The following is a 16,809-nucleotide window of genomic DNA, read 5'->3' on the forward strand; positions in this document are numbered from 1 at the left end:
GGAACAAATCTTTTTGACCAGTGCAGTGGGAATGAGGGAATGGGACCCTGTAATTTTTTTTTTTTTTTTTTTTTTTTTTTTTTTTTTTAATGAAAATATAGAGTACGAAAAGAAAATATAGAGTACGAAGCTGCTTCTTGCTATTAGGTAATTGTCACACCAATTAGATTTGCAAGAATGCTATTGTTTTAATTTCTCAGCATAATACAAGAAAGTTTAGTAGCCAATGACCCAAGACTGTTATGCATAGGTCATTTCCTTTTACCAAGGGAATCACAGCCCTTCACTAGGCACTCTTCTGCCTTGGACAGTTGGTATTTTATATTCAAGCCATTGGCACATCCTAGGGCACCAGTGTCCAAGATGTACCTTTAACTACCATCCAGGTGGCAGTCCTTATTAAATGCATTAACCTCAAATATACAGTTGCTGCTGTCCTGTAGAGGAAGTGGCTCATTTGCCATTTAAGATCCCACTCTCCCAAGGCTACATAACCCTCCTCTTAGGCACTATTCACATTTCTAGGACAGCAGTGCCCAGTTAGTACCCCGTATGACTGTCACTGTAGTAGCCATTTTCATTGACTGACCATTCGCTGTAACAAGGGGTGGCTTGTAGGAAATAAAAAAAAAAATAGACATTGCTCCATTTAGACTGTATGAGAGAGAGAGCTAGTGTGTTAGGGAGTGAGTGAGTGAGTGGGCTGGTACATGGGTGTTTCTAATTATTGGGGGATTGTTGTGTATAGTGGCTGTGCATGGTGCACTTAATTTTATTTCATCTTTCTGTTTCTTTAATCAACCTTTCTAGTTGTCATTTCTTTTTTATTTAATATTTGTATTTTGGTAATATTTTAATTCTTCCCTGTTCACACGTTGGTGTATGTAATTTTGCTTCTGGAATATGTTATAGCAATCAGTGTTTATGTGATTTGGATCTTAGTTGCTTTTCAGCAGATAATCTAGTGTCAAAATTCATTCACGATGGATATGCTGTACTGATTGGTATTTTCAACTATTTGAGTGTTTTATGTGCTTGCAGTATCCGCTCAGTGATAAGGTCTTGTCTTGAGTGTTAGGGCATATCCAAGTATGTTATTAATCTTTTATTGATATTTTTGTTGAGTCGTAGAATTTTTTTTTAGTCAGGCTAAGGCACACACATTCCCTATTATACCTTCTGCACCTTAAATTCTTTTGGATGTAATTTACCCAGCCTGCTCAGTATGTGTTACTCTTTTAATCAGAATAATTTCAGTCAAAGGGATAATAGTAATGGCAGGGAGAATCTCGATTCCAGACATTGAAGTTATCAGAATGGTCATTCCATCCTTGTTTTTATTCTCAAGGTATTTTTTTTTCTCTATGGTGCTGATGCAGGTCATTTTTAGAACTGTCAGTTGATATGTGCTGTAGAGTAACCGATGAAACTAGACAGAAGACATTCCCCCTCACTTCTCGAGTGTAGGATTGTAGAGCAGGCTTTCTTTTGAGTACCCCATTGCTTTTGGAAGGAAAGTAAGATTTAAGCCACAGTTTTCTAAAGCCACTCTTAATACAGACTTTTGCACATCTGAAACCTTTATACTGTATCTCAGAATGCAGCTTGTCATTAAAGAATGGTCTTATTTTGTTCTCCATGGTCTTCGTAACTCGGTGGTTATCCATCCAAATGCTAGTAAAATGTTTTATGTTGAGGATTTTTCCAATATACTAAAGTAAAAGAGGGAAATATTTTAGAATATACAGAATTATGTAACACAACTCAAGAGTAACATCAGTGTAGTAAACTGTCCTCATAGCCTTATTCCAAGTAAGGATCAATAGTGTGTCATTTTTCTTTTCTGTAGAAATGTCGTTTGCCTTCTACAGTTTGATGATTATGGTGTAATATTTATTCATTAATTTACTTCACTAAACCAGAGTGGCCATTCTGCAATGTCAACATTCTTTCTGAACTTTGAATCAATTATTGTAATCATTCGAAGGGGTTATATCAGAGAGATTCGGTGAGATCTGATCATGAGTAGTTGGTAAGAATTTGATTCACTGTTATCTATGAAAAGTGTTGTCCCTTTCATTTTATCCTGTGGGATACTGTACATTTATTGTATCTTTGAATTAGTTAATCATGAACATATGAATACTAAGTCTATTGTACAATACATGTTATGTTTTATTTTTACTCCCCAGAGTTGATCGTTAGATAATTTAAAACTTAAGAAGTAAGTCCTGAGATGTAGTCACCATACTTTCATTGTCTCAGCTAGTACACATAAGATACAGTACTATTCTGTGTAGAGTTTTTATGGTATGTTAAATAGTGTATTCTTTCAATTTTTTGTCATTTTCAGAAAGGATAGCTTGCAAAAATTGCTTTTAAAAATTCTAGAAAGACCTCAGATGTAAAAGATGTACATTTTAATATTTGTTTTAGATTTTTTCAACTATTTGTGACTGTCCACCGACACTCTGAGCTCCGTGATGTTAAGGGTTTGATTCGCATGCTCTGATCCCATAGTATGTGTCAACACCAGCTCTAATGATCTTCAGACTTTCACAGATCTGTGATTTTCTTAATCGTTATTTTGGAGAAATTAACAGACCTTAAAAGAATGGGCTGAGGCATCATCATTGCTGGTTGTTCCACGTAACTGACACTCTGACATTATTGTTGTTCCGCAGTTGTATCTACAGGAGCTCAACAAACAGCGTGAAATGCTCTACACTCTTGAGCTGGTATGTCCTTCCACCCTCCCTAATGAAATGTTTCACCAGGTCACTTGTGGTGTTTTGATATGGCCCAACATAATTTGACAGATTACCCCTTGCATACAAAGACCATTTTCTCTAGAAAATTCATAGAATCTTGTAGATTAAATGCTGCAAATAATTCCTCATTTGGGCTATTCTGACACATGTGTGACTTGGTGGAAGCACCTGCACAACCCACCACAAATCTTTTATTTGTATATGCTGTATATAGCCTTCCCTCTTTCCAAATTTATATGCTCAGTATGTCTTGAACCTTGCCATGAGTACAAATTTTATAGCTTACTGTTGCTTCTTTAAAATGCCCTTTGTCACTTATGTTCTGATTATTATTAATCTGATCTCTTGAAACCAGATTCTTGAATGGTCCTGACACTGCCAGTATTCAGTTTCATACTAATGACAGTACTATAAATAAATTTCAAGCTCTTTACAGTGAGGAGCTAACTTACTTTGGTATTTTGTATACATTTTAATGGTTACTAGAATGCTTTTACGAAGGCCTGTTATTTTGCAAAAAAAAAATAGGCTGTTTACATGCTTTTTGGAATAACTTCAATATTTCTATTATTATTATTAATGGATTTCAGAAATGTATGTGAATATTAAGTGAAATTGTCAGCCATGGCCCTTTAATATTCTTGTTTTAAATATGTCTGTAAAGTTATTTTCAGCTGTTAGTTGCCAAAATAGTTCATTTCATCATAAGAGTAAAGAAAAATTTTGCAAGTAACTTTAGGGGACTTAATTACTTGGGTCGTGAGTGGTGAAGTTTTTCCTGATCTTGTATTGAGGGTAGAAGGTGATTTTTATTCATGTGCAGATGGCACCACCCAATATTGAGGCACTGATATTAATAACAATGTACTGTAACTGTTTGAGAATGCCACATAGTATGCCAAGGCTGTTTTTGAGATAAACCTACAAGCATGTGTGGCAACCAAGTTGTTCCTTAATAGGAATATTTTGTTTACCTTAAAGAAAGTTATCAGTAAAAAAATTATGGAAGATTACAATTACAAAGATTTATTTACCAGAGAAATAGATTTAGCTATGTATACTGTACTAAAATTGATACTGGCTTTGCAGAAAGTTTAAGGTCTTCCTTTTGTGTAATAGACAGGTTCAGTGTGTCTTTATATTTTGATATATTTCTAAGCAAATTAATGGTATTCACTCCATTCAAGAATCTGGTTACCAATTATGATTACTGTATTTACAGATTTGCTCATCGTCTGCTTTAGTTGTAGTGGCCTCAGTACTTAATTGCATGTAGTTTGAGACTTCTTTTCCATTCCATATCTCAGTTTCTTTACATGGTGATATAAGCTAGTTGTTTGTGTTTTCGTTTCAGATTAATTTTGACAAATTAGAACAAAGTTTCTGTGAAAGATACTGTACTCATGAATTTTATGTATAGACTACTAGTTTATGTATGAAATTTTCAGTTAGATACAGAAACTCTGAATTACTCTTAAGGGATTTATGAAATCAGTATTACGAGCAGGAATGTAATCGGTGTTTTGAAATTTAATACAGTGGTTACCTGTGAGTTTTGCCAAACAGAATCCCCTGAATGTACGTGACGTAAGTATTTTATAGATTAAATGGAAATATGGGAAGAAACCTATATTTATAATGAATGTTCTTGTCTCCTAGCTAAAGCAATACTATATGACTAATGATATATTTCATTTAGCAAAACATATTTAAGTATGTTTAATAAGTGCCGTCAGTGTTAAATTTTCAAGATACTACCAGTGAGCAGTTCATAATTTCGAAGGGAGATTGCTAGCATGTATAATCACAAATACTGTAAAGTTAATATTTTTGAATCAGTATTTCAGTTGCTAAAGAAATTGAGTTTTAACGTTGTGGTGGTTATTAGGAGTGAATCTTAAATAAAAAGGGATGAAAAATAGCAGAAAGTCAGAAGACATCAAGGTAATAAGTTTACCAGAAAACATTATTTTGGAAAGCTTGCATGACACCTTCAGACTTTAATTAGAGAGAGAAATACAGTATTGGGGTTTACTATCAGTATATACTGCATGTAAGATGTGCCTCAATAAGTACGGTAATTAAGCATTCATATTCTTAGGAAAGCCATAGTACATAGAGTGTGGCAAAATGTAAAACTAAAATGGTGGTTTTATTAGCATCGCCTGACAATGTGCAATTATACAATAGAATGTCGCTGCTAGTGACTTATATACTAATGCTCATATTCTACATCAAAGGATTATGTATCATCTCAAAATTGGTCGCACTTTTTTCACACCAGAATATTTGATGAGCAGTACACATAACCCAGTCCCTGTATGCTGAGGATATATAATGCAGGTCAATAGTGCCATCACACTTCAGTATATTTATGGGATTGTCCAGACTTCAGTTTGTAGTGGGTTTCAAATTTTGGAACAAATCAACTACAATACTAATAAAATTTTGTCATGAATTTTTAATTCTGGTTAATCCAACGGTCATTTTGTAAAATATATTTTAATAGATAAATCTTAAATTCATTAATAAAAGCTAACCCTTTGGACCAGACCTTTTGTAAAAATATTGTTATATAGCTCATATAACAATATGGAAGAAAGGTAGAGCCAGCCTTTGAATAGAAAAAGACTAGTCATGTTTAAAAATGTTTTTCAAATATTGGTGACCTCCAGATATATTCCTTACCTTATCAAGAGGAGTAAGTTAAAATTTCGAACAGTTTTAAAATGTAACTTGCAAGAAAATGAGGGTATTAAGGCACACTTTGTCAGTTTGCATTGCGTCATATACCTAAACTCAAGCTGTGTCATTCAAGCATTACTCTGTGCCTAGTTGCATATTTTTCTACCTCTTGTTTTTTGTTTGTTCCCTTTGGCCTTTTCAAACTAGGCAGTCCAATCTCCTTAAGTGACTCGCATATCTTGTCGATCTCAAGGGGATTACGTATTTTGTTTGTTCATTAATTCATTTAGTTCTGTATCCATTTCCCAAAATCACAGATTTTTTGGAGTATTTTATGGGGCCTCACAAGATGTTTAATCACACTCTTTAAGTATATACCCTACTGAAAATATTGTAATATAGTCGTATCCTTAATATAGAGCTTTTTCATTTGAGTTAGGTATTGCTAGTTAGTTAGTTGGAGAAAAACATACTTTTCTTAATTGTATTAGGTTGATCCGTTACAGTTCTGAGACTCGTGTTCCCTGCTTTAAGTATTATAGGAATTGAAGTGTTTTTTAGAATTTTATTTGCTAGGTTGGCATTCAGAAGTATTGAACCATGTCTAGGAATATTGAGTGCTTAAGTTTTCTTTGCAAATTTGATATTTTAATTTGAGACTACAGTACCTGGTTCTGATTTAGAAAACAGTGCAGTTAACTTTTATAAGGAATTAAATGTCTCTAAAAATTGTTTAGAAAGTCAGCAAACATTTAGGAACCTCTTTTATTCATGATTTAATTCCTTAAAGTTTGGATAAATTACCCCAAAATTGTAGAGTAGGTTCATTTCCTTTAGTATGTTTAACATCAAGAAGTCCAACCCCGTGGTTTGGTAAAAAAAAAAAATGCTTAGTGTTAATGTTAGCAAGTCTTAATGAAGGTGGGAAAAAATTAAGATGCATGGCTACACAAATTGTTGAGGATGATGTTGATTGTTAGAGTTTTTATAAGGAAGTTGTCAGTTGCAAGAACTTAGGCATATAAGTGTAAATCATTTGACATCTTTCAGTTGTTTTTCTGAATTGAAAGCAAGAATTTTTGGTTATTGTCTTTCAGCCATTGCATTGTGTTTCTGCATGCAGTTTTTAGGTCTATGCTAGCATGCCCTTGCTTGAAAATAACCCCAGTGCACTATATAAACAATGGTTTGCCTTGTGTCTTGTGTAGTAATGTAAGTCTCTCTCTCTCTCTCTCTCTCTCTCTCTCTCTCTCTCTCTCTCTCTCTCTCTCTCTCTCTCTCTCTCTCTCTCTCTCTCTCTCTCTCTTTTATTGTGTAAATCTTTATGTTGCAACTCAGGTAAGTTTGCCTCTTGCTTATGACATGAATTGTTATTCTTGTAGTCGGGGAATATCAATCATTTTAAAGTAGATATAAATGTCTCTCTTACTGAATTGAAAAAGGATTAACTGTATTTAAATTTGCCCAACAGTTGATTATCACAAAGATTATCTTTTAATTTTGTCGTAATTAGAATCCACTTATACAAATTATGCTACAATTTGTGGCTTTGTTTTAATGCACTTAAAATGCCTATTTACACGAAGGACAGCAGTGAGTGAAAGAAAGTGTACAATTGTTATCAGATTTCCAATGAAGTATCTGAATTTACTATTTTTCATTATCAGCTCTTGCAACATTAATTTTAAACCAGTATTTTTTACCAGATTGTGACACAAGGGTCAATTTCAAGGTGTGCTTTTAATTTTACCCAATTTTACTGCTAGGGTTCCAGTTTGGTTGAAGTAAACTATCTAAGCTCTCAGTTACCGACTTTCCCCTTACAAGCTTTTCTAAGGAATATTCTCATTATTTCTCTTACATTTCCTCTCAAATTATCCACCGCAACTTGTATTTCTTTCTGCATTGTGGGGGATTTGATATTTTCCGGAATCTGCAGATTGTACCGGTGAATTATAATAGAACCCCCCATACTAATGATACGTTTTAGTTTTCTTGAATTTTGAAATTTGATGTTTTTTTATGTACTTCAGTTCTTCTTCCATTTCTGTAAGTGACCTTAGTAGAATCTCTCTGGTGCAGTATTTTTCTGTATGATATCTGGGGTTTGGTGTGCATAATACTTTTCTCTCTCTGGTTTCGAACCATTATGTTGTTTATATCTATATATATATTTTTTTATATTTATGTCACAATCATCGTTTATAGATTGTAGCATGATTTTGTGGAGTCGTTTGCTTTCATTTCCAGTTCTACATAATCAAATTTGCTAAGAATTTGAGTTGATTGTGCTAGCACTCCAGCTGAATTTTCTTTCAAGGTTACTGAGCTTTTGCTTGCCTTATATTTTTTTTAAAGATTTTGAAAAGTATATTGACAACAACAAGGCTCACTTTTCTGGATAAGTTTTGTAGGTGTAAGCCACTTTTGATAACTGCTGTGATGCAATGCATTGAGCTTTGTCTTTTTTTTTGCTGTCCTTATGAGCCTATCTTAGACTTTGCTTTGACATCGTCCATTGCTTTGTCCATCTGTTATTTATTGTCTTCTAATGAATTAGGAGCGGGAGAGGCGGAGATATCATGGGGTCCTAGTGAGAGCTATTGAAGCGAGAAAGCGCCACGAGGACAGAGAGAGAAGAAGAGAAGAAATGAAGGAGGAGAAACGGGCGACACGAGAAAGGTAAACCTCCTTTCCCACTGAACTGTTGACCTATTTGTATGACAACAAATTCTAAACATGAACTTCTGTTAGTTATTTATTGGTGTGCTAAAATTTATTTTGTTTATGTTAAATGATGTGTTGTACGATAAAGGACTTGGGAAATCTGAATATGATATTCATCTACAATGCTTTTACCCTAGGAAACGGGAAGAGCGTCTGCAAGCCAGAGAACTTAACCTTTTACTAAAGGAAGTAAAGGAAGACATGGAGTTGACAGATCATGTACCTTTGCCTGAGGTTGCCCGTCTGGAAGGCCTGAGACTTCCACCGGAGGCTTTTGGGAATATCCTGATGGTGTTTGAATTCTTACATAACTTTGGAGAAACCTTAGGCTTTGGTACGTTTTAATAACCATTATTGTAATATGTGTGATGTGACATTATTTTTAAAAAATGACAAGAGAAAAGTGAACATAGTTTTTATGATACTCATCATAACTTCATCTACATTAAAAAATATGACAAGAGAAAAGTGAGTATTTTTGTGATACATATTGCTTGTATAACTTCATCTACATTCTAGCAGCTTTCATGTCATTGTAATTAAGACTTTAGATGACATTCCAGATTGGAAATAGCAAGATTTTGCAGTTATCCTTACTTTGCTTTTTTTTCCCTTGTCCACAGATATGGAATCCTTACCATCTATACAAAGTTTGCAATTAGCTCTGCTGAATGACACAGAGAGTGAAGAAGAACTCCTGAGTGTCCTTTCGCACCTCTTGGTGTGTGCCATCGAGGACCCTGGGATTCCGTCAGCCCAGAGACATACGACAATACTGGCACAGACTTTGAATCGGGCGGATATCACTCATAATAATATTTCTGAAATATTACGGGTATACCTTAATGCCAATGCTACTGGTGAGGTGAGTGTTACCATCCCCAAACCTTTTTAGATTACTTAAATGCATTGTTGGCTTACTCTTGATGTAAGCTGAATCTTAACATTTGCATATTATGGATTTTGTTTGATAAAAGCTGCATGTTTTGTTTTCCAATTTAGACCTCAGATTTATGTATGGGGTGGTAAGGCATAAATAAACTAACTCTCATAGTACTACAGTGCAACAGAATTGTACCAATTAGAGCTGTGTGTTATCACTAAGACAAGTGTAATTGCTGTTCTATTATTATATTACTATAATGTAATGCTATTTTGTATTTTATGTATGATATCTGTAATTCAAATTTCACAACTTGATCTCTTTATCCTAGGTACGAATTATACATGGGTTAATGGGAACTGAAAAAGAAAGGAGAGAAAATCCAAAGAAAGCACAGGAATGGGACACCAAGTTAGCGGAGATGGATGCACACAAAATGGCCCAGTGGCTTGCACAACTGCCATTCCTGGCGCTGAATCCAACACAGAAGAGTGAAATTGTTGCATATGTTTGTAATGAACTTTTGCAAAATAAAGCAGTTGTGAGACAAATAGAAGAATCTCTAGATCGACATAATAGTTTAAAAACGGAAAAGTGGAAACTTGATGCCAGAATAAGAAAGTGAGTGAAGTCTGCCTACTTAATATTTATAATCACTGAAATTGTGCATTCATTTTTCTATCCTTTGTTTTTAGTTATTCCATGTGTACTTAATGGATTGAAGTTACATTCTAGCATAAACTTCAGCATCAACATGATTAATACTAACATTCTTATCTTTTTTCAATTGACATCAGTGCTCTCCATTTTATTTCAGGCTTCGTATGAGTGTGGCGAGGAAAAGAATATACAATGCAGCAGTGAGGTCTATGATGGAACGCTCATCAATGATAGGTGGTGAGGATTCCAACATGTCAAGTGTGTCTGGTGTGTCTTCTTGTCACGGGGAGCAAGATAAGACTGAAAAGAAAGATAAGGAGGATGATAAGTTGAAAGAGGATGAGGATGAGGAGGAAGATGAAGACAACGAAAGTGGGAATGACAGTGATGTGATGGAAGAGGTCCCAGATGAGGTAAGGAAACACTGCAATTGTTGAATAGTGCTTGTGGTGTGAGGTGGTGATTTTACTGCTGAACTGTTTTTTTTATCCCCTTTTTTAGTTTGCCTGTCATAGACTGTGAAGGTAAGATTAAGTCAAGTGTATCATTTGGAAAAGGAGTTTAGAATGAGTAGTGATCATACATGAAAGTATGTGAATTATGGTCTCTTGATTTGTTATGAAGGTATTCTTCTTATAGAGCTGCTGTTGTAGGCACTTTCAGGTAATTTTCAGAAATTCCTTGTAGATGGGACTTTTGAAGTATTAAAAGTAAAATAACAGTTATAAACAACTATTTCGACAGTACCAAATGAAAAGTGTATCAGAGCCCATGTATGTGACAAATTCTTTGCTGGCACAACACAAAATCTCTGAATAAGAGAACCAACAGTATAGAAATAGATAAAATATGACAGTGCAGTTTTTGTTCATGCTAGAAGTAACAGCGGTGCTATTGATTGGCCTCATCTAAGATAGTAATTTGATTAGTATTTGCATTAGTAGGTCCAGGGAACAGGGATTGATTACATCCAAAGTGCTGTCATAGGTATAGCGACTGGGCTAGCCTAGGCTTTGCTACCTCCAGGCTGCCCTAAAATCCTAGCCATTTTGCTTCCAAGCAAAATGTCCTGCCCAGCCAATCTGCTGGCATGCAATGCTCTGCTCAGCTAGCTAACTAGCATACCTGGTGGGACAGAGGTACAGTATTGTTTTAAACACGCTTGCCATTTAGTGCAGTTAAGTTTAGGTATAAGTTTGCTGTTATAAAGGTGCAGATATGGGTGTAGTGCAGATGATGGAGGGATTACTGTAATATGTTAGAAAATAAAAACAATTGAATCTAGTCTCGTAAAATATAGTGGCTTCATACAAGTCCATTAGTGGTAATTAGCTGTAGTTTCATTCAAACCCATATGTTATAATTAGCCTTAATTCACATAACTGAATTCTGTAGACACTTGGCATCAGAAATTTAAAAGACAGTAGGAGAATAATAACTGTAAAATCAGATATTTAAGTGAAATTATGCCAGCAGTAATTCATTCTGATATGAGGTTACATATTTCACTTCAGTTTCTTATGTAAATAATAAGTACTGGTGATGGCTCATTCTTGAATTAAAGCTGTTTATGTTTTATATTTGGTGTATAACATTTAGTAAATATTTTTTCATCATCATAATTATTACCATTATCATCATCACCTTCAGTGCTGTGTGATGTAAGAGGCTTCTAAAAATTCCTCCACTCGTGTTTTTCGTGTGATTTTTCTTCTATTAATTTCTACTCATCTCCAACTTCCTTATCATTGTTCTCATCTGAGTAGTCTGGATCTTTTAGCTCTTCTGGTGCCCACAGGAGCCCAGGTGACACTTACCAAGTACTGTTCTCACAGGGAATGTTTGAAGAACATATCCAAGATGTTTCAATCTCCCTTTCAAGGTTATTTCATCTACATGTGGAACATCCATAATTTACATTGTGGTATCATTTCTAACTATCCTGCCGTGTGATTCATAATATTTTCAAAGCTTTATTGTCAAATTGGACCTTTTTGACTGTTTGTATGTGTTGTGTTTACATCCGAGCTATGCAGTACCGTATAAATTTCTCCTAATATGTAGCGGTCCTGAAAATGTGTAAGTGGACAAAACCGTACAGAACCACGCTCTGTTTCATTTTCTTTATTACAGGACATTTGATTTTCATTTGTTACTGTGAGAAAAAAAACACACACACGCACACATAAAACATGAAGTAAATACTGTTAGATATAGGAAGGCAAAGTAAAATTATGAGACATCATGATAACGACAAAGACATAATTACAGTAATGATAGAAGAATAATGTTAATATTTATGTAATCTGAAAATATTAGGACTTGGACTCGTTGCACAAAGTAATAAGTTAAGGCCTTTACTGAACTCAATATGAGATAATGAGTTAAGGCTTTTATTGAACTCATCTTCACGTTCCCACATAATCACAATACTGTACTGTTAATGGCTCATTTAGAGCAAATTTTTACCATAAATACTTCTTACTGCCTCTACTAGGAGTTGGAAACTTTAGATATGTATGCCGAATATTCCCAACTCTTACTGTATGTGTTTTCATTACCAAATTTTTTTAACATTTTGAGTGTTGTTTTTATCTTTCTTGCTTATTATTTTTAACTATGATAAATAGTGTTATTGGGATACCTTTTACCCTTTTGTCAACCTTAATATGTTTTACAGAGTTCAGTCATGAGTGCTTTGCATTGTCTTTTGTTTTTTGCATGATGGTTAATTGAGTTTTGTATACCCTAACTAATATCCTGTGTTCCCCATCTTTTGCGATAAGGAGGATGACAAACATCTTAATGCAGACGAAGCCTCTAAAACTCTAGACATTCTTCAAAGGCAAATGAACCAAGTAAGGCAAGACCTATTTGAAACTGCTCAACAGGTTCGTGGCTTCAACTGTGGCCAGGATAGATACCAGGCAAGTACTTATTTATGTTTTTTGAGTAGACTGTCCATCTAAGTGCTTGGACTGTATTGCTTCTCTTCTGTCTGACTTTCAAGATATCTTAATTTGCTTGCTGATAAAAGGAGATTTAAAATGATGAGGTTTAGATAATTTACTTTGATTTTATGTTTAGATTTTGTGAACAAAAGTCATTTATTTTTGTTGGTAAATATTTTTCTTTAGTAGACCGTGTTAATATTTAGTATCAATACATTTGAGTACTGCTGGAAATTGACCTGTTTAAATCTTACCAGACCTAGATATGGTTTTCATTGAAATTTGTTTTTATGTGATTAAGTTGCAACATTTTTACGATGTAAATACACAGAAAAGATTTATATTTTTGTATAAATGTTCTTGCCAATGTCAGTGTTTTTACATCTCTGTGAGATTATAAACTGATAAGAAAAAGAGGTCAAACATTTTAAATCAATGAGTATTTTGTTGTTTCTGTTGTAGCGCACAATGTGGGTGCTTCCTCATGCTGGAGGACCATTTTTGGAAGGGCTTTCTTCTTGCGACTATACAGGTCGTGAACACTTTCCAGTGACTGTACCTCCATCTGAGTCCAAAACTGGACTTACTCTTGATGAAGTGAAAGAAAAATTAAAGATAGCACAGTTAGAGAAGGAAAAAAGGAAGGAGGAGGAGGAAAAGAAGGGAAAAGAGGAGGTGAAAGAGGAACCAGAAGTTAAGGAAGAGAAAGTTGACATAAAGACTGAAGCTGAAGTGAAAGTTGAAAAGAAAGAGGAGACTTCTAGTGATACTGAATGCAAGAATGGTGCGGATGTGAAGCCTGTTAATGGCCAAGTTAAAGAGGAGGAAGAAGACGATGATTTTGAAGTGCCTGATATCCCTAAGCGAACTGAAAAGAGTAAAGAAGAAGTGAAGACAAAAGATGAAGTGAAAATAATAGATACTCAAAATGGTGTCAGTGAAAATAAGCAAGCCAATGGAAACACAACAGCTAATGAAGTGTATTCATCTTTAATTAATGCTGGTTTAAATCCTTATATGGTTAATGGTTTAAAAGAAGGTGGTTCCTCGAACAGTACAGAAGGCATAGACCAGAACCTCTTGGCTACTGGTTTAGGTTTAGTTCCGGGACAGTATCTTAGACCTGAGCACGTTGCACAGCGAGAAAAACTAAGTTTCAGCCTTTTACCCCGTATTCCCTGTGATGTGTCATCACTAGAAGCATTACCTACTGGGCAGACACCCCAAGGGACACCAAGGGGCTCCCCAAGAGAAGCTTCTCCATTTTCAAGATACAGTGGACCTCAGAGTCCTGCCTCAGGAACATCTCAGCATCAATTCAACACACCCCTCACACCAGGAACAACGGGATGCTTCAACACACCAAGCGCCCCAAGCACTCCAGGAACTGTGAATACTTCTGGAACAATGCAAGGCACTCCTGTCTCTAATAACAACATTTGTTCGTTAAATACCTCAACGTCTGGTGGCACGTGTTTGCCGTCGAGTACAACGGGAAGCGTTCAGTGTCTTTCTCATAAGGAGTTACTTGAGAGATTACACCAGACCGCTGAAGCTCTTCCTGTTCCAGATGGTAAGTTTACTGTATTTTCAGTTACGTCTGTGTTTTAATGCTTTCCTACTGTTCAGAATACCGTGTGCTGGTACTCGATGTAATAAGTTCAGAAGCAAGTATCATAAAATCATTCACACATAAATTGACTTGAAATTCAATATTAAAAGTGCTTTTCATGACATCTTAAAACCAAACGTAATACACCCTTTCCTGTAAATAATATTGTCTGATCTATTCACTATATCTTTATTAATAATCTCTACCCTTCAAACCTAGGGTAACCTAGCATAGCTCCATTAAGTCTTGATTAATTGTTTGGTGTCTGTATGAGGAATTCTTATTTAACCAGAAGGGTGGTCCTTTCCTTGTATCACACACCTTATATGGTACACTGAACCATTCATTATGATTCAATAGCATAGGCTTGAAGGGTAAGGATTACTATTGAAGACATAAGAATTAAAGAGATCTTTTCAGAACTTTAGGTAGAATCAAATTTTATTTTGAAAAATCCACTGTAAAGGATTGAAAACTACATCATGTTAGTTCAAAGTAAACCCTCAAATAGTCTTAGGCTACCCTATTCCATACATGTGCAGATTACATAAGATTAATTTTTTCTTTGTTGGAAGGGGATGTATTACATGAATGTTAATTAATATCTCCTCTTTAACATACTGCAATAGTTATAAATGTTATAGCATATAGAGTAATTTGTATGGAAAGAATTAGGCTCATAAAAGTAAATGTGTTCAGACGTCATAATTGAGCAGGAAAATTTGAAACTTGCAGACTTACAATTGTTTATCTGTTACCATTCGTTTTATCTTTGATGGGGCATCTTTTCTTTGCCATAGAGTACAAAACCGGGTGGTGGCACTTCAGTGACATCGAGCAGTTGCGAGACATGATCGGTGCCCTGAACGAAAGAGGCGTGCGAGAACGTGAACTGAAGAGGTTCATTGAAAAGAACTTCACTATTGTTAAGAATTCTCTTTCAAAGGTATGGCTTTTTTTCTTATATTTTTCTCCTTGCAAACTGTGAGTAACTTTGTCAAAGTGTTTAGGTCTAAGACATAGTTGATTTGTACATGTTCATTTCATACAAGTGACAGTATTTTAGTCTGCCTAATGCATTGTACCATTGTTAGCAAATACTTATTGTATTTATGAATGTGTGACAAATTTAATGCTGCTTTTTATCAAAAGTGATTTGAATAACCATCGTCGTATGTAATCGTGTGTTACATTGATACTCTGGTCTAAATAGTCAGGTTAGTAACATCATCTGTTGTCACATGCTCATAGTGTGAATATTCTCCGAGTTCTCAGAATTGGAATATACTTTTCATATAGCGGACACACAAAAACAGACTGGCTCTGGTGAACCCTGTGAGTAAAGACATTCAGGCAAATTTCACTCTCTCTCTCTCTCTCCTCTCTCTCAGTCAGTGTTTGTGGCTTTTTGGAATCTTTCATAGTTCTTGCATCTCATTTCAGATTGCATTGATGCACACTTCTGATGGGAGTTTAAAAACGAGAATAAAAATTTAACAGAGAACACAAATTTTAGCTTTTAAGATATTGGCTTACACTGTATACGGATTGTATTCTGTTAAATATTGTAGATGTCAGTGGTCAGAAAATTATGAAAGAATTTTCCTGGTAACAGTGCGTTATGCTTTGAGAGTATATTACTAAAATGTTTGCAGAATAGTAATTGCATAAATTTACAAACTTCTTATTTTTAAATATGCATAATCATCCAGATAGGGACAGACAACCTAGGTCCTCACACTCGTAGTAAAACAAATGAATGTTTCATCTCCTGCCCCGGAGGAGGAGTTTTCCATCTCGCATGTCATATGCTTTTATTCTGTGAATAAATTTTACTAGGTCATGTGGGCCAGGTGTTCATGAAAAATTTTCCCCCCCCTGCCCTTTTTATATTTTCATAATTATTCTTTTGGAGGTTAACTTTATTCACTAGAACATGGTTAATCCTATTTTCAGCAAAGATTTATGATCCTCCCTTAGCAAACCTGACTAATAATTCTTCAAGATATATTGTTGAGGTTGAAGGGATGTTGTATCAGCCATGGCTACGATATTTAGTAAAATTGTATATTGTTGTAACAAATTAGAATACATATTGTAAAAATTTATTTGCATTTGCATCTGATTATTATCTTAGGTTGACAAAGATTTGAGAAGAAAAGTGAGGGTGTTATCATGTAACCAGATCCTTTAAGCAAAAGAAGAAAAAGCTGAACTGCCCCCTCTATAACTCGTTGCTCATAGTCGTGGTCCCACGGAGATACCAACGTAGTCAAATTTCAGTAACCAGGTCTTGAACCTTGTGTACTTAAACTTATGTAATCTTGTCTCAGTGGGTCATAAGTGTCAGGAGGAGACTTGCCATTCTTGCTTCATGATGAAGTATGGAGAAGCCTCCCATCTCCTGATGGGGAGAATGGTGTGGAATTGAGAATAGGACCTGCCTTTTGTGGTTGGAAAGTAAAATGATAAGGTTGTACCAGTTCCCACTTATATTCTTGAAGGTTTATTGCCTTCCTC

The 16,809-nt window shown here is 35.1% G+C and overlaps 1 protein-coding gene across 50 annotated transcripts in view; it reads left to right on the forward strand.

Moving 5' to 3' along the window:
- tou (toutatis) overlaps nucleotides 1–16,809 on the forward strand; it is a 185,722-nt gene that overhangs the window by 142,259 nt on the left and 26,654 nt on the right. For 48 of the 50 annotated variants that reach the window (XM_067093983.1, XM_067093989.1, XM_067093982.1 and 45 more), the window contains 9 exons: nucleotides 2,685–2,738; nucleotides 8,017–8,138; nucleotides 8,321–8,517; nucleotides 8,807–9,048; nucleotides 9,398–9,687; nucleotides 9,884–10,139; nucleotides 12,513–12,653; nucleotides 13,140–14,250; nucleotides 15,090–15,235. In XM_067093983.1, coding sequence (XP_066950084.1) covers nucleotides 2,685–2,738; nucleotides 8,017–8,138; nucleotides 8,321–8,517; nucleotides 8,807–9,048; nucleotides 9,398–9,687; nucleotides 9,884–10,139; nucleotides 12,513–12,653; nucleotides 13,140–14,250; nucleotides 15,090–15,235 — 2,559 coding nt within the window. The remainder of the gene's footprint in view (nucleotides 1–2,684; nucleotides 2,739–8,016; nucleotides 8,139–8,320; nucleotides 8,518–8,806; nucleotides 9,049–9,397; nucleotides 9,688–9,883; nucleotides 10,140–12,512; nucleotides 12,654–13,139; nucleotides 14,251–15,089; nucleotides 15,236–16,809) is intronic. The other 2 variants (XM_067094007.1, XM_067094026.1) reach the window with 1 other exon arrangement.

Source organism: Macrobrachium rosenbergii, chromosome 50, assembly GCF_040412425.1.
Source record: "Macrobrachium rosenbergii isolate ZJJX-2024 chromosome 50, ASM4041242v1, whole genome shotgun sequence".
Taxonomy (NCBI): domain Eukaryota; kingdom Metazoa; phylum Arthropoda; class Malacostraca; order Decapoda; family Palaemonidae; genus Macrobrachium; species Macrobrachium rosenbergii.